This window comes from Dryobates pubescens, chromosome 8, assembly GCF_014839835.1.
Source record: "Dryobates pubescens isolate bDryPub1 chromosome 8, bDryPub1.pri, whole genome shotgun sequence".
Classification (NCBI taxonomy): domain Eukaryota; kingdom Metazoa; phylum Chordata; class Aves; order Piciformes; family Picidae; genus Dryobates; species Dryobates pubescens.
Window position 1 is genome coordinate 4,687,179 of NC_071619.1, and position 18,371 is coordinate 4,705,549.

The window sequence follows — 18,371 nt, forward strand, 5'->3', positions numbered from 1 at the left end:
GTTTGGGAGTTGGGGGAGTTTGGTGTTTCAGCCTGTTCTCCCTGCCTGCTTCTTCTGCGAACTGCTGGACTTGGCCTTCAGATAAGCAAACACTAATCCTGCATGGGCTTTTGAAGCTTGCTAACAACTCTTTTCCTTAGTAACTTGCCTTTCTCTCTCTCTAACCCCTTTTTGGGGAAAAAGGGAGGTAAGGGGGGGAGAGAGGGGGTTCCAAAGAGGGGATCCCTCCCTGAGGGAGGGATTTTTGTTGTGTTATTTGTCTTTGCTGTGTATTTCTGTGTATATATTGTAAATACCTATATATATTGTGTTATATATAACCTGCTTTCCATATATGCTTGTAAATATATAGCTTTTGCTCTTCGACTGAGTTAGCTGTGGTTTCTTACTCTGTGGAGGAGGGAGAGCTAAGCCCTCTCTCAACCTACCACATTTATTGGCTGCCCAACTCGGGGTTTGCTGACAAATTAGTTTGATTTATTGCTTGCTTAAGTCGAACGAGCAAACATGAAGGTGTTTTGGCTTTTTGAGCGTCTGTTCTTCTCGGTCTTTGGTGTATTGATCTACAAGTATTGCCTGGGTATGATTATCGATAAGATAGGTAAATATATAATGCAAAAATTATATTTGTGGTTTAAGTACAAGATTCGGCTTCTGTATGATCAGTGCCTGGAATTCTTTTATGTTAAAAAGTACAGGAATGTTACATCTAGCACACTCCCTATTGAGATAAAAGAGTTTAAGATTCCGCTCGGTGAAAGGGTAATTTTAAGTGATGGCTGGGATCCAAAGCTGATTTTCTTGATGTGTGTAGTCCTGCTGCTGGTGATAAGTAATGTGTATTTGTTGGTAGCACTGTACCGGGAGAAAAAAGTGTCCAAGGCATGTTTTGTTATAAAACGGAGGGTTAAGAGACGAAAACGCCACCCTAGCTCTGTTTCAGGAACATCCAGTGAGGATGATAATGGAGAATCTGTGTCAGTTAAAGATAAAGCTAAAAAGTCAATCGGCAAGGCAGCTCTGAATAGCAATGGTGATGATTCTGGCAAGCAGCCAGGGGCTACAGTAGCCCCAAACATGGCGGCTCCTGTGTCCCAGGCAGCCACCATTAACGAGGCAAAGTCATTTCCTCCTTCTTCCATGGCAGGAGCGGAAGCGTCCTCCAAAGCAACTAATCTGTCTCAAAGCTTATCAGCTTCTGATAATAAGGCAGCTGGAAACCCAAACACAGCTCCAGTAAAGCAAGTAGCAGTTTTAACAACAAGGAAGGGTAAGACTAAAGCTGATTCAGGAGCTGACGGGGATGCACAGCAAGGTTCTTCTGCTGGGGAGGAAGAGAAAATCTGTCTTAAAAATATAGCTGAGTTATTGAGATCATCAGAGGATCGAGATGCATCTCTTGGTAGGACAGCAGCTAGTGGTGGTGCTTCTCAGCTTAAAGGGATCTTTGAGAGGTTGTTTGGACCACAAGTTGAGGAAGAGGAGGCAGAAGAGCAACAAGATGACATAACCGACTGCTCTTCACCCCGGGAGGAGCTTAGAAATGTGAGAAAAGACTATCTCAGAGCAGATAAGGAGCCAGTTCTCGCTTGGCTTGGTAGATGCTATGATACAGGTGCTCCAGCTCTAATGGTTGGAGACAAGTCAGCAGCCCAGCTAGGAACTCTCTCAAAGGATAATGGAATAGATAGACATCTAGGCAAGGCTCTCGGTAAGGTTAATCTGTGGATACGCCTTCTAATGGCGGTTCTCATGAGATACCCTTCCCGAGATGATCTTCCATGGAATCCTAAGCCCTGGACTACCATAGATGAGGGAATCAAGCGTCTGAGAGAATTTGCTGTTAGAGAGGTACTCTATGGTGAACATGAATCTCTGAATCCTGATGATGTTCCTGTAGGAAATGGTCTTACTAAAAAGCTCATCAAGCTTGCTCCTTCTAATTATGCAAACATTCTGGCAAGCAGAATTGTAGCAAGAAATTATGGTGGAGCTCCTCTTACGGTTGGCCAATTCACTGATCAATTGAGACAATTGGATGATAGCATGACACGTGTTTCTTTGGTTTCAGCCATTGAAACTCTGTCTGGAAAACTGGAGAATTGCATGAAAGAGCTGAAGGATGAATTTAAAAACACCATCTCCCAATTGGCACAAAGAGATGATTCCAATTCTTCCTCCAGGTGGGTACAGGTTTCATCTGTGAGGAATAGACATCCTCCAAGGAGGTCATTCCAAAACAGATCAAACCAAAACAGACCACCAAGGCAGTCACGTAGGACTATTTGGATTACCCTGCGTGATCAGTTTGGTGAGAACATGAACAGGTGGGATGGTCAACCAACTTCTAATATTTTCAGGAGACTGAGAGAACTGCAAAGTGGCAGAACCCGAGGTAGCAATACCAGAAGGGTAGCTGTTACTTCTACAGTTCCCCAGGACAACTCTAGTAGCTCCAACAGTGGCTCCAGTTCTAACACTGCACAGTGTGCTCGTTGCACCTGTGGACATGTTCCCCATAACTAGGGGTGCCCTGCCTCCCGCCAGGGGGAGGAGAGGGGTAATACAGATAACAGAATCTATTGGGATGTGTACATCCAGTGGCCTGGCACTTCACACTTTCAGAAGTACAGGGCCTTGGTTGACACAGGAGCTCAGTGCACCATATTGCCATCAAATTATCAGGGATCAGAGTCCATAACTATTCTGGGAGTCACTGGTGGATCTCAAGAGTTAAGTAAGGTAGAGGTTAATATAAGTTTAACTGGTAAGCAGTGGAAGAAGCATACAGTTGTGACCGGACCTGATGCACCTTGTATTTTGGGAATTGATTTTCTGAGAGAAGGGCGTTTCAAAGACCCTAAAGGTTACAAATGGGCTTTTGGAGTAGCTTCTGTAGAAATTGATGGACAAAAACTGAAGCTGTCTGCTAGACCTGAGCTTTCTGATGAATCTGCAGTTGTGGGACAACACAAGATTCAGGACATTAAGTTGCCGGTTGCTTCTCGGACTGTGCATCACAGACAATACAGAACCAACCGTGACTCTTTGTTGCCCATTCAGAATCTGATTCGTCAGTTGGAGAGTCAGAAAGTCATCAGCAAAACTCATTCACCTTTCAACAGTCCAGTGTGGCCTGTGCGAAAGCCGAATGGAGACTGGCGTCTGACAGTGGACTACCGAGCCCTGAATGAAGTAACTCCGCCTATGAGTGCAGCAGTACCAGACATGATGGAACTCCAGTATGAGCTGGAATCCAAAGAGGCCAAATGGTATGCTACCATAGACATTGCTAATGCCTTCTTCTCTATTCCCATAGCAGAGGAATGCAGGCCTCAGTTTGCTTTCACCTGGAGAGGAATCCAGTACACTTTCAACAGACTGCCAATGGGCTGGATCCACAGCTCCAGCATCTGTCATGCAGTGATCCATGATGCTCTGGAGGAAGGTGGTGCTCCAGAACACATCCAGTTCATCGATGATATCATCGTCTGGGGCAAAACTGCTGAGGAAGTCTTCGAGAAAGACGGTTCCTGTCGTCTTGTCGGGAACAAGCGAAGGTGGAAGTCTGCCGTGTGGAGTCCAACATGCCGAGTTGCAGAGGCGAAGGATGGAGAAGGAGAATCCAGTCAGTTTGCAGAGGTAAAAGCTGTCCAGCTAGCTCTCGACGTGGCTGAACGGGAGAGATGGCCAAAGCTTTATCTCTACACCGACTCATGGATGGTAGCCAATGCTCTATGGGGTTGGCTAAAGAACTGGAAAAAGAATGGCTGGCAGAGGAAAGGAAAACCCATCTGGGCAGCTGAACTGTGGCAAGACATTGCTGATCGAATCGAGAGAATTCCAGTGAAAGTGAGACACATTGATGCTCACATTCCCAAGAGCAAAGCTACTGAGGAACAGCAGCACAACCATCAGGCAGATCTAGCTGCAAGAGTTTCTCAAGTAGACAAGGACTCTGAACTTGATCTCGACTGGAAACACCGAGGTGAGATATTCTTAGCTCGGTGGGCTCACGATTCGTCAGGACATCAAGGCAGAGATGCAACATACCAATGGGCTCGTGACAGATCCATAGACATTTCCATGGATGCCATCACACAAGTCATCCATGACTGTGACATTTGTGCTGCTATTAAGCAGGCAAAGAGAATTAAGCCCTTGTGGTATGGTGACAGATGGTCCAAATACAGGTATGGTGAAGCTTGGCAGATTGACTACATCACTCTACCACGTTCTCGTTCTGGTAAGCAGTACGTGCTTACTATGGTAGAGGCAAACACTGGATGGCTGGAAACTTACGCAGTCCCACATGCAACTGCACGCAACACCATTCTCGGTCTGGAGAGACAGATCCTGTGGAGACACGGAACTCCAGAGAGGATTGAGTCAGACAACGGAACTCATTTCAAGAACAACCTTGTAAAGAGCTGGGCAAAAGAGCACGGTATTGAGTGGATTTTCCATATTCCTTACTATGCACCAGCTGCAGGGAAGATTGAACGCTACAACGGTTTGTTGAAGACCACTCTCAAAGCCATGGGAGGTGGATCTTTGAAAAACTGGGAGAAACATTTAGCACAAGCAACCTGGCTGGTGAACAGTAGAGGTTCAGTGAACCGAGCTGGACCTGCACATTCTGGTCTGCTACAGAAAGTAGAAGGTGATAGAGTTCCTGTTGTTAGGGAAAAGAATCTGTTAGGTAAAACTGTTTGGGTATTTTCGCCCTCAGGAGAGGCTAAACCTGTCCGAGGGGTGGTTTCAGCAGAAGGTCCGGGTCACACTTATTGGGTAATGCAAGAGAATGGTGAAATTCAGTGTATTCCACAAAGAGATTTAACTTTAGCTGAGAGAGTTTAATTTCAGAATGTTGTACAGCTACAGCGCGTCCAAAGGAAAGAGTCCCTGAGGAATCTACGGTGCACGAACCCTGAGAACCCTGAGAGCCCTGAGTCAACTGAGAGTCCCTGAGTCCCTGTTTCCCTTTTTCTTCGCTTCGTCTGCGGAGAGACAAACTGTTTTCCATTTTCTTGATTTTGGATTTTCTTGGACTTCTGAATCATCTACATCTGAGTATAGCCGGAATGGACGATGAACTTAACTTACGAACTGTAAATATTGTTCTGGATTGGATGGACAGTACGAACAGCCAATGAAATTGTTTAGAAAGGGGTGGACTGTGGTCGTTTGAGGCTGTGCCTTTAAGAACAAACACTGCTGGAACACACTGGCTAATGTTTTTGGTACTAGAACCAAAACATTCTGATATTCTAAACGAATTTCATTGGTTGATAAACAAAAATTCAGCTTTAGATTGTAGAGCGGTTGGAAATTTTTTTCCTCAGTTCAGTTGGGTTTGGGAGTTGGGGGAGTTTGGTGTTTCAGCCTGTTCTCCCTGCCTGCTTCTTCTGCGAACTGCTGGACTTGGCCTTCAGATAAGCAAACACTAATCCTGCATGGGCTTTTGAAGCTTGCTAACAACTCTTTTCCTTAGTAACTTGCCTTTCTCTCTCTCTAACCCCTTTTTGGGGAAAAAGGGAGGTAAGGGGGGGAGAGAGGGGGTTCCAAAGAGGGGATCCCTCCCTGAGGGAGGGATTTTTGTTGTGTTATTTGTCTTTGCTGTGTATTTCTGTGTATATATTGTAAATACCTATATATATTGTGTTATATATAACCTGCTTTCCATATATGCTTGTAAATATATAGCTTTTGCTCTTCGACTGAGTTAGCTGTGGTTTCTTACTCTGTGGAGGAGGGAGAGCTAAGCCCTCTCTCAACCTACCACACCCTGCCATGGGGACACCTCACACTACATCAGCTTGCCCAGAGCCACATCCAGCCTTGCCTTAAAAACATCCAGGGATGAGGCTTCCACCACCTCCCTGGGCAACCTGTTCCAGTGTCTCCCCCCCCTCATGGGGGAAGGGAGACTTCTAGTTTTGGACAATGTCTTTCAGAGGAAGTTCTGTAAACATCTGGATCACAATGTGTTAGGGGTTGGAAGGGAATTCTGGAGATCTTTGAGTCCAAACCCCTGCCAGAGGAAGACCATAGAATCTGGTACAGGTTGCAGAGGAATGCATCCAGACAGGTCTAGAAAGTCTCCAGAGAAGGAGACTCCACATCCTCTCTGGGGAGCCTGTTCCAGTGCTCTATGACTTTTATTGTAAAGAAGTTCTTCCTCATCCATTGCCCCTTGGAACATCACAGGCTGTCAGCACTCAGCCTCAGTGGCTGAGTTCAGGTTTTTTTGACCATGGAGACAAAAAAATGTCTTGAGACAGCCACATCATCCTTAACTGGTAAATATGGTTTGTTTTCCAGTCTTATGCTACAAATCAGTGCTTTTTGTATTAGCTTTATATATCTGTATAGCTTCTAAAAGCAAGTAAACCACGTTGAGTAAGATCAATGCTCTATTGGTTTGCTAGTGCCAGAACTTCTCAACTTTTTGATTGAGGTTGTTTTGTGCATAGAAGAAAAGGCACTCACATAAAATCTGCTTTAATCCTGATTTTATATTTGTCATCTTACTCCTGAAGTCAGAATAGATTTTAGAGTCATCTTCAGGATGACTTTCAGCTATTGTGTATGCCTACAAACCCTGCACTAGGCACCCTTTCTTTCCCTCAGCCATGTCTTTGACAAAGAGACGTGGGGATTTTCCCTTCAGGAACAACACCACACATACCACAGTGCTGTTAAGGGATTTCCTTATGCAGAAAGCATGCCTACATAAACTTAGGAAACCTGATGATCCAGTGCATCTGCCAACAGAAAGTTTTCTGGTAAAGAGAGAACTTGTGTTGGACTTTCCAGTTTATTTCCTGTCTCCAAACTCAGCCACAGTTTCATGCTTGAGACAGCAATATCCTATTCTAGTTTATTCAAGTGGTTACAGAGAATATTATTGTCATGGACATCATTCTCGGGTACTTGGAACTGCATTCTTTCAGTGTGCACTCATGATATAGATGTTAATAAATACCTAAGCATCCAGTGGCCCACTCAAGGACTTGCAGTGGCACTAATTTCTTTGGCTTGCTCTTTGAGAGTGACAATGATTTTGTTAAGTTCCCAGCCTGTAATTCAGAGGCACTCCTGTCTGCTCAGCTAATGAAGTGAGAACGACTCTCTCCTTAATGAATTAGCTCTTTGCTGAGTAGCATGCTATCAAGAGACAGTCTAAGGCTTGGGCATCTTTAACCATCACAGTCATTTATATTTAGAAGCTTCAAATTAAACAGCATAAAGGAAATGAAATAAAATTAAAATACACAAACTCAGGAAGAGCAGCTAGTGGATGTGTTCATGTCGCGCTGCAGAGACCTACAGACTAAATAGAAATCTTACCAGCATCCCCTGAAAGGAATCACAGCCTGACAGTTCAGCCTGTCATTTTGTAGAAGGTTCTCAGAAAAGTGTTTTCTTTGCAGCTCAGAAGACAGAAACGCGTTTATGCATGCTTAAAATCAATGCGAGGAAACAGAGCCCTGCAAAGCATATTTAATATAGGTTTGATTTCCTGTGGAATGCTTTCCAGATGTTCTCTCCAACAGGCCTCTAAAAAATTATGTGATGTAATTTTTTGTTTGCAAAGAGAAAATTCTGTTTTGTGTCACTGCAGCTGAGCATCACTGTTCTCATTCTTGATTGCATTACCTTGCACTCAGGATCTGCTCCACAGCTTTCAACATTTGTTTCAGTTGCACAAAAGGTCAGTAGTATAAAAATATTTATATTACTCAATTGCAAACATATCACTCTTGTTTAGAATCACATTTGGGCTCAGTAGCTTTCCTTAGACCTAAAGGAGACCTAATATGTTACATTGAGTCACTCACTTAGAGGATTTAACTAACATTGATAAACTATGGGTCCAGTGTTTTGTTAAGTTCTTCTTTTGATTATCTGTGGCAGACACTGTGTGGAAAGAGCTAACAGGTCTCTGGCAGATTCAGTCACACATGCAAGGGGAAAGGATAAGGTTAACAGAACATGCTATACAGTTTGTCTTTGCATGAAATACAATAATAGAACGTGGGTGTGGGGTCTTCAGAGTGCTTGTTGCTTGGAAAAATGAGATTTGTTAGTGGAAAACCAGACTGTTTGTACTGGTGATCTAAAACTACAGATATGGCAAGATGGAAATATTTTTCACTCTGCATGGCTCCATTATCTGAGATGCTAGGTGTCTAGAAGGCTCTTGGTAAGCAAAAAACCTGGGCACTGGTAGATATGGCGGGGAACACAATATAGACAGTCAGCTAGCCAGTTTGAGTCAAGTGTGGGTGCTCAGCTGAGAGGAACCAGCTTTGGTGGACTGTCATGTCTGTGTCTGATGCTCTGAGCATTGGTGATGCTAAAAGGCATCTGAATGAGTCTTGTGTGGTGTCTGGTGATATATTCAGTTATTCCACAATCTAGATAAGCTGCCTGTAGGTATATGAGAATTGTTTGTATTTTACTTCCAGATGGACAACAACATTTTTAGGGAGCAATCCAACCCACAATCAAATATTTGCAAGGGCTTAAGTTACCAGTCATTTAAAATTACAAAACAGAAGCAAAATTAGATAGAAAACCAGCTTCTTTCAGTTAATAGCTGGTGTTTGGTGTCCACAATCTGGTAATGGTTTCTGCCAGTATTCAGAATTCAGGTCTTGGGAGCCAAATGGTCTCCCATCAGATCTTTATATTTTTACCCTTTCTTCTCACTTCCCAAAACATACAAATGCTGAGCATTGTGTGAGAGTGCAGCATGGACCAGGAGCTGTCTGGGATCCACAGGGACACCCTGTGACAGGCATGGCATGACCACACAGGCAAGGCTCATCCCACCACCCCAGCCAGGGAGTGGAGCAGCCAGGGGCAGCCCCAGGTATAAGGCATCTCCTTAGGGCTGGGCTGGGATGCTGGCATGTGGGTGAACTTGGCTGGCTGCAGCCCATGGCTGAGTAGGGGAAGACTGGAGTCTGAGGTCCTACAGCATCTCTGAGACAGGGGCTGAGGCCTGGGGAGGCTGGAATGGGGTTCTGGGCTATGTAGGGACTAGGCAGGGAAAGCTCCAGGGGTGGCTAGGGTAAGTAGTGTCCTCAGGGCCCAGACTGCCATTGTTTCAGAAGGAGGGTAGCAGCCAAAGGAAAAATAATCTTTCTGCTGAAAAAAAAAACAAAAAACCAAAACAAATAATGGTGTTTTAATAAAAATATACAAAAATGACCATTTAAAAGAACTACCAAAATTTATAGTTGCTTACAGGTGCTCAGTAGAGTGTGTGTGTGTGTGTTCCTAGCTAAAGAGATGTGGGATCTCTTGGTTTTGCACAGCTTTAGTGTCTTTTAATGGAAAGACAAAAAAAAGAACAGGTCAAAGCTATATCACTGAGTGCTGGGAGGGTTATCTCTCTTGTGATTGAGCTGCTCTGGGGCTTTTTTCAGCTCACTGGTTGATACTTTCTTCTGTAGCCTTTGCCTCATGTTCTTGCTGCCCACTCACTGTGTGTTTGTGAAACAAAGAGAAAATGAGAAGCTCCTCCAGCAAGGCCATTAGTTTGGCCTCGTACCAACCCCGTTTGCCACTTTGGCATCCCAGTAGAAATAGCACCACCCAAACCACACAGGAGCTATTTGTAGCTGCAGAGGAGGGTACTACATTTGACCCTCACAAAAGACTAAGAATTTTGGGTTGTTTTTTTCCCCCCTTCCCCCCCACACCCCCGTAATGGTGCCATTTATCACTGTGACACACATGCATTTCTTTAGTTGGCATTTTTTCAGTGTCAGATTTATACTTCATTTCTGTTTTGAATATTGATGCAGCACTTTTCTTACATGACTATGCTGTGTCTGCCAAATGGTGTCTAGACACTGGAGCAGCTTTGACTAATTACTGTAGTCACCCCAGTCATTCAGCTTTGGCATTTACGTACTCTTTGCGTTACCGCTATCGAGCCGTAAATAGGTACCTTAACCCAAGCAGCACTGTAAAGAGAGGTGGCAGTGAGCATGTCTAGGCTTCACCTAACATCACCCAGGTGAGTAGAGAGGACAGCAGCTGTTGCTCCTTGTATCCACTGACAGGGCACTTACTTGTAACCACTCACTTGGACATCGGAGCATGTGTCAGTGCAGTCAGGGGGAGATCTGGATTCTGGAAAACTTAAAGGAGAAGATTTCTCTCTCTCAAGGAAAAGATTTTTCTCTCTCTCAGGGCTCAGTCACTGTGTACCAGTAACTGAAAATGTATACAGCTTGGGGGGGAAGTTAAAAAAAGGGCAAGAGAAATCAACATCTGCTAGCCTTTTTTCTTCCCCTTTGGGAACAGAGAGGGGTTAATAGAGAGCATCTGTCATTTGTCCATCCCAGCCCTAACCCTTGACACCCAGCAACAGGGCTACTGCTTGAGGAGGATTCCTATGTCTGGTTCTTACACTTGCCTTCCAGGAGGCCATGATTTACACCATGTCCAAAGTGAACATGCAGTTTGAGACAATTTTCTGCAAGTTCATCATTTACATCATCCTTTTTAAAGCATTGCACCAGTCCTGAAGCAGAGCCCACCGACTTTAAAGAAGGAGAGTTGATAAATATCAAAGATAACTTCAGAGCATCAAAACCCTGAGAGTCAAGAAAATGGTGAAAACCTCCTCAGCACTGTCTGTGCAACAACAGACTGTGCTAATATAAAATCAAATTGCCTCAAAAATCATATGCAGATTAAATGCAACACTGCCATTAACAATGCTTATTTGTGAGGAAAATTTGGAAGTTCTGATCTGTCCTGCTGAGTGTTTAAAGAACCACTATCAAAAGGAAAACAAATTAGCTTTGTTTCCTTTGTACGTTTCACTGTTACAAATGATTCCACTGGTGCTAACCCCAAAGCAGGTTTGGTTTGCTTGTTTTTATTCTCTCCTTCTTCTCAGAAATCCTGTTTGTTGTTTGAGCAGATTTTCTTCTGAATTTGCCAATAGGATTATTCTTTCTTTCTTTTTTTTTTGTTTCCAGTTAGTGGTATACAAAGTATTTAAAGTAAGCTTCCTAGAAGATCTGTAGTTTGCTTTGAGGAGATTTTCCAGGGCTAATAGAGGACTTGGTTAATTTGTGGGGCTGGGGGTTGCCCTACAAAGAGGAGAATTTAGTTTTGTTATCTTCCTATAAAGATTTCTGAGTGGTTTGGCAGACTGAGGGAGCTGGGGCTGTTCAGTCTGGAGAAGAGAAGGCTCCAAGGAGACCTAATTATGGCTTTCCAGTATCTTAAGTGGACCTACAAGGAAGCTGGTGAGAGACTTGTTAGGGTGTCAGGTAATGATAGGACTGGGGGGATGGAAAAAAAAATAGAAATGGGTAGCTTCAGATTGGATGTTAGGAAAAAGTTTTTGACCATGAGAGTGGTGAGACACTGGAACAGGTTGCCCAGGGAGGTGGTGGCAGCCTCATCCCTCATGGTTTTTAAGGCCAGGCTGCATATAGCTCTGAGCAACCTGATGTAGTGTGAGGTGTCCCTGCCCATGGCAGGGGGGTTGGATCTGAATGATCCTTGAGGTCCCTTCCAAGCCTAACAATTCTATGATTTATTTATTTATGCACAAAGAGGATTTGTGATTCTTCAGTGGAAAAAGGAATTAATAGTTCCTTTTAAATGTTGTGCTGCTATATATTATGTACAATATAAAGCTGCCTGTCTCACTATGCAGTTGTCTAGCAAATGGATAAATCTATGTACATTGCAGGCATAAAGTGGTGCACACTTGAAGACACACATGTTGTAAACTCTGTACTGCAGATTGTCAAAGTGCTCAGTCATGGCCTAGACTCTGACCCACAAATTACTACCTACAAGGTGCTTCCTGCTGGAGGATGACTAAGTGAACATAGTATGCATGGTTTCAATGGGACTGCTATCCTCTGACTGCTTCTTGTTCAGCAGCCCTAAAATGATTTTCTCTTTGACCCAAAATGTTCTTAATATCATGTACAATCCATTAGGAGAAATGATTCTGCAGTTCCTAATTAGGCTGATTTGTCTGTCTCTTGATAAATAACAGTACTGCTTTTTGGTATTGCTGATGATCACTTTCATCCCTGCCAGTCTACTGGAAATGTTTTGGGCTAGATCTTCAGTGAGTGTTAATCAGCAGATTTGTGCTGAAAATAATGGAGTTCTTTTATGGCATAGGGAGGTCCATTTCTGTTTTTATTTGCTGACCTTAACTTTATCTCCAGTGGAAATGAATCCACATAAATATCAGGTGTAGCTAACAGCTTAGGAGAGAGTGAGAACTTTGATAGTATGAAGTTTGGATGACTCACTAGGGAAGGAGTGCATGATGATGTCCAGTAATGTTTGAACCAGAGATATCTGAACTATATTTGGTTTATGGAAACTTAAATGTGCAATGTTGTCAGATCATTACCTTTTATGACCACAAAAATTCTTCAGAAATTAACATAAAAATCATGCTGTAAGCAAAAGGGTTCAGCAAAGCAACTTTTCAGCCTCCTTTAGGGTTTGCAAATAAATACATTCCATAAGCAGACTGAGTAGTAAATGACTGGTGTTATTCCATAGTTACCAGTCCCTACAAACATTTAGAGAAGAGGAATGTATTGAACAACCTCTGGACCAATGCACCTTGATCTATGGGATGATGATCTAAGGGAAAAGTAGACATTTAAGAATGATGAAATGATTGCAAGAGACGTTTTCAGGATTCCCGAGGTGTTGATCGTGTAACTGCACCTCCAAAAAGATGTATTTGTGCTCACATAAATACCAAAATTTACATCTGAGGACCCACTTTGTTTTCCAAACACAACAGTACCACACATAGAGCAGGCTTGATCTTTCCACCATGGAAAAGGTTTTTTGTAGTAGAGAGATATAGTAGCCTCCCTTCTGTTCTAAAAGAGGTTTCATCCAGGTGTTAGTGGAATTTGTGAAAACCTTAGATACTGTCAACTGTCTTTTGTTCCCAATTGCTCAGAAAGCTGGATCCAAGCCACTGTCTTAATTATTGATTGGGAGAGGAATTGCTGCAGTGACAAGAGGGTTTCCTTGCCCAGATTTTCTCGACAGTGCCGCTATTTATCTCTTCCTATACCTTGGAATCCAATTCCTCTCAGCGTGTCCCCTGGTAGGTGCAGTATATATTCCTCAGCAAAGCAGAGATTGTATGGGAATTTAGAAATTTACATGTCAGGCACCTTGGAGGATTGGTAGAAAGCTTTACTTTTTAATAAAAACCATTAAAGGCAACTAGCTACAGATGTCCATCTCAAGGTTAAATGGTTATGTAAGGGAAGGGGGGATGGGGGGTGAAGAACTTAGGGCTGACTATGATTTGAAAGCAGCCGCGGGTTTGCTGGTGTCAGTATGGTTAGTGAGTGAAGGAACTAAAAAGAGGTCATGAGAATAGTTCAGATAAATTCAGGTACAGTTTGCATAGAGTCTATTTATAGGATCCTTTCCCAAACTAAGCCTAGGAACCTTTTGAAGTTTGCCCATCGCTGCTTTCAGGCCAGTTAATGATGTGCATCCAATCCCATTCTGAGATAGGTAAAACAATAAAGCAAACAAAGATAATTAGTCTCTGGAGCATGTAAACAAATAAAGTAAATCACTTGCAAATCACTGGTGTCTGCTTATTTTTGTGTTTCCCTTGCAAAACTGGGGGGGGGGGGGGGGGGGGGGGGGAAAGGCAGTTATATTGCAAATTTACATAATGCTAGAGCACACTAAAAAATGCATAGATTATATTATTTTGCTTTTGAGAGGCTTTGCAAAGCTTAAGCACCTGATCCTGAAACATCACTGAGTTGTTATATGCAAAAAAAAAAGGGGGGGGGGGGGGTAGGGGCGGGGAGAAGATCACTTTTAGATCACTTTTTCACAGAATATTGAACTAGGGAGGTGAAATATTTTTTGTTTGTGGAGATAAAGGTCTAAATGACAATTTGTAAATCAAGTTCCTGCACCAAGTTTACAAGTCTGAGTGGAAGCACCAGTGGAGCTGGGGGGAGCAGCCCAAGATGGGCAGGAAAAGGGCTGTAGGATGTGGGACCTTGACACCCACCTCAGTAATGCCTCTCAAATTTTGCAAACCTTAATGGGAGTTTTATGTTGCCTTTAAAATGCAAATAAGGAGAACTGCTGGCTGCTGGTGTCTCTCTCTCTCTCTCTCTCTCTCTCTTTTTTTTTAATGTGTTTTCCAACATAGTAATAATCTGTTAATGGCAATACAGCTTCACTCCTAGTCTTAAAGCACTTTCTAGAAGTAAGCCGTTGGACATTGAGACACTTGAACGTGTCCAGAGAAGAGCAAAGAGGCTGAGGAGAGGCTGAGGGAGCTGGGGTTGTTTAGTCTGGAGAAGGTGAGGCATAGGGGAGACCTTATTGCTCTCTACAACTACCTGAAAGGAGGTTGTAGCCAGGTGGGGCTTGGTCTCTTCTCCTAGGCAACCAGCACCAGAACAAGAGGACACAGTCTCAAGCTGTGCCAGGGGAAGTTCAGGCTCAAGGGTGAGGAGCAAATTCTTCCCAGAAAGAGTTATTGGCCATTAGAATGTGTTGCCCAGGGAGGTGGTGGAGTCACTGTCCCTGGAGATGTTCAAAAAAGGATTGGCTGTGGCACTTGAAGCCATGGTTTAGTTGTCATGAGGTGTTAGGTCATAGGTTGGACTTGATGATCTCTGAGGTCTTTTCCAACTTGATCAATTCTGTGATAAGCAATGCTCTCCCCTTCTTGGACATGGGGTAAATGAGGTAAGTGAAGATAATCTGGCCATTCAGCAGCAGAACTTGGTGCAGAGCACACATTCCCTCAGTATTACAGACTTTGGATAAATGCACATCTTGGAAGAACAAATAGATTCTTAGTACTGTGGCTCCAGGGGGCTGAGGAGACCGTGCAGTCTGGATCTCTCTGCTACTGCAGTTCAGCCAGCTAGTTCTGCAGGCCCGTCCAGAGCAGGGATATAAACCCATTCCCTGGAAACTCAAGGCAGTACCAAAGCAGGCCCTGGCTCAAGTCACGTAGTGAGAGGACTGTGTGAGCACAAACATACAGTTTTGTAGAATCAGTAAAACAGAAGAAACTGTGTTCTGAATCTGTAGAGTAACAGATTCCAGTTAGAGATCCAGGCAAAATGACTGCTCATAGGATAAAATAGCTCTTTGTCTTTTTAGTTGTTTGGTTTTTTGGCATGAAAACGCAGAGCATTTCTTCTAGCAAAGGGCAGGCATTTCCCTGTTGTTCTGTCCCTTTTTACTGTTTTCTTACACTGTGGTGGTTTTTTTTGTTTGTTCTGACTTCAAAAGCTGATTTTGGAAAGCGACGCCTCTCAGAAAGAGACTCTCGTCACTGAAATGTGTCCAATATGCATTTCAGTTGAAGAATATTAAGCCTTGTCCAAAAATAAAGAGTGTAAAAGGTAAGAGTGCCTGCAGGCTTGGTTTTTAAAGACATGCATTTTTCTTCATCTTGCAGATCTCGCCTTGCAGATTTCTTCACCAACTGCCAGCCTGAGTCACGGTCTGTTAGTAGCTGTCTGAAGGAAAACTATGCTGACTGCCTTCTCGCTTACTCGGGGCTTATTGGTAAGAAGGCAGGGAAGGGTGGGGGCTTGCTGGAGCTGAGAAAAGCACCCCAAGTGTATTTTAAAGGCTCTCATGAAATAAAAACTATGGAATATAATACTTTACAATATGATGGTAAGAAAAATTCTTCCCCTCCAAGTGGTTTTTGCCCTGGCTTACCTTACAGGTAAGGTAAGGTACAGGGTTTCCTGGGGTAAATTTGTACATTGCAAGGAGATCAAGGATTGAAGATAAGGAGAGAAAAGAGAGGTGCTTGAATTTGAAATGAATTCAAGCTTTGAGAGTAAAGCTTATTAAGGTGGTTGAATTTGGACAGAACCACAAAGCAGGAATTAGGAAAGAACAAGTGAAACTGCAGCTTGGTTGATTTTACAGCTGTCACCACAAGACTGGGTAAATGCCTCTTCAGGGAAGTTTGCAGGACATTTGAGAAATGACACCACAGACCCAGTCTTGTTTCACTTCCAGCTGCTATTCTTTCCAGGATGTGGTTCTGTCCAGTAGTAAGTGTTTCCTGAGATGCCTGTTAATGGAAGTGAACTGAGACGAAAATTACCTTCTGAAATCCTCTTCCCTCTCCGGCATCATTTTGTTTGCTGTCATGCTCCTAACTGTCAACAGGCACAAGGATACCTTTAACACAAGGCAGATTCCATATACCACATGCAGTATTTGATTCCTGAGCGACCATCTCAGGAAGGTGGACTTGTAGAAATACCATGCTTGGGCAATAAAGAATAAGTGAATGTCAAAACTCTGAAACAAACCAAATTTTAAAGGCCACCAGATAAGATGTTTTTAAGCTTAGAGCCTGCACCTGCTGCGATGCAGTAATATCCCCTTCTGCTGGGCATGAAGGTCCCAGCTGAGGCCCTACAGCAAATCCTGCTGTTAAGTAAATGTCTCTGGAGATAATATCCAAAACAAAATATTTCTAAAATAGGTTGGGTTTGCTGAAAAAATGACTGAAAGCTATATTCACTGGCATATTGTTATCATTTTTACTACTATAGCAAGCTAACAAGTGAGGTAAGTCCGTGCAGCAACTGGTAAAATAAGATGTGATGGTTGCAAAGGGTATTCTTCTACAACTTGAGAGATGAAGACAGTATGCAGAGGGTATAACATATGAACAGTTGTGACAGAACGTCATTTGATTCTAAAAGAGAAGAATTGAATAGCCTTGAAATGTGATCTAGTCAATGAGATTAAGAAGTCTGACTGCTGGCAAAGAGTAACTGTTACCCATAGATACTTCTGGGTAAGAGCTGCCAAGAAGTTCTTGCTGGAACTAGTGAGTTTTGCTGGCAGTTTTGTTGGATCCATTTTTCAATTTAACCCCAAGCATGACCCAGTTTTTATAGTCAGGTATTTTTGTGTCGCTGTGGATGGATATGCTGCAAAACATTGTCACACATCAGAAATGTGGAATGGATCCCTAAGGAGTTGAAATCAAAAGGAGATCAAAATTTCAAAGCAAAAAAGAAATATTTTTCTCCCTTCCTGCTGGTCCCTAAACCCATGCCAAATGATTGGAACTGACTAGTGTGACAAGAGGTTTACTTCTTGGTAGTAATTCTGATAAGCCAAGAAAATCACCAAAACAAACTTTAATTTGCCGAAGCAGTGAAGTCCTGCTTCTGGTATCAAGCTGGTACAAAAGTGGAGTAAATTATGTGACGACCATTAAATCTATAAGATGCTGAGATGGAAATCAGAGGTACAATCTTTCAAATGTCTGCATAATAGATATATAAAACAGAGGAAGAAGAGAGAGACTGGGTGTAAGAAGCTGTTACACATTCATTAATTCATCAGAGCTTCAGGATCTCCAGGTGTTTTAATTAAGATAAAATATTGTTCATTAAAATAAAATATTATTTCATTTAGGCATTTCATTAAAGGTAGCAAAAATTTCACCTCCATAGAGTTTGCTCAGGAAAATTGACGATTCTCTATGGAAGGTGCAGTGGAAGTGATTCTGCTGTCACGCAGTGATGTGAATGAGACTTCCCTGCAATTAATTCAATCCCACCTGAAATGAACGACTTCAGTGGGAGCAGAGACAGGCACAGTTCTCGAATGAGATGCCTTTGCCACTTAAATAGAGAACAGTCTATCTAGGGTCCTTTAAAGTTTTTGTCAGGGTGTTTTATATAAAATTTTAAAGATATGTATATTTTATAGGAATTTTGAGATTTCTAATTCATTGCCTAGGATCCTTGGTGCAGTAATTGGTGCCATGGTTTAGTTGATTAGATGGTGTTGGATGATAGGTTGGACTCGATGATCTCAAAGGTCTTTTCTAACCTGGTTTATTCTATCCTATTCTGGGTAAATTAATATATTTTAAAAAGGGAAAAAACTGTAATAGTTATCAAATGTAGAATAAGAGTGGAGAAATCCGTGTTTGAGATTCAGTGTTTCGATTACAGTGTTTGGTTATAGCCTATTTAAGCCACCTGGACTTGCCTGTGCTCCCCTTATCAGGTATTGTGACTGATGGTGTTAAGATCTGCTTGAACATTCACTTTCTCACACATCTTCCCCTGTCTACAATGAATAGAATAGTATGGAATGGAATGGAATAGAATAGAATTAACCCAGTTGGAAAAGACCTTTGAGATCATCGAGTCCAACCTATCACCCAACACCCATTTAATCCGCTAAACCGTGGCAACAAGCTCCCCATCCAGTTTCTTCTTAAACATGAATTCCATCTAATTTCCCTGGGATTCCCAGGAATTCCAGAAAAGATTGTGTGAATATGG

At 42.8% G+C, this 18,371-nt stretch overlaps 1 protein-coding gene across 1 annotated transcript in view; it reads left to right on the forward strand.

The window, feature by feature from the left end:
* GFRA1 (GDNF family receptor alpha 1) overlaps positions 1-18,371 on the forward strand; it is a 172,078-nt gene that overhangs the window by 113,146 nt on the left and 40,561 nt on the right. The window contains exon 5 of the mRNA XM_009905631.2: positions 15,491-15,600. Coding sequence (XP_009903933.1) covers positions 15,491-15,600 — 110 coding nt within the window. The remainder of the gene's footprint in view (positions 1-15,490; positions 15,601-18,371) is intronic.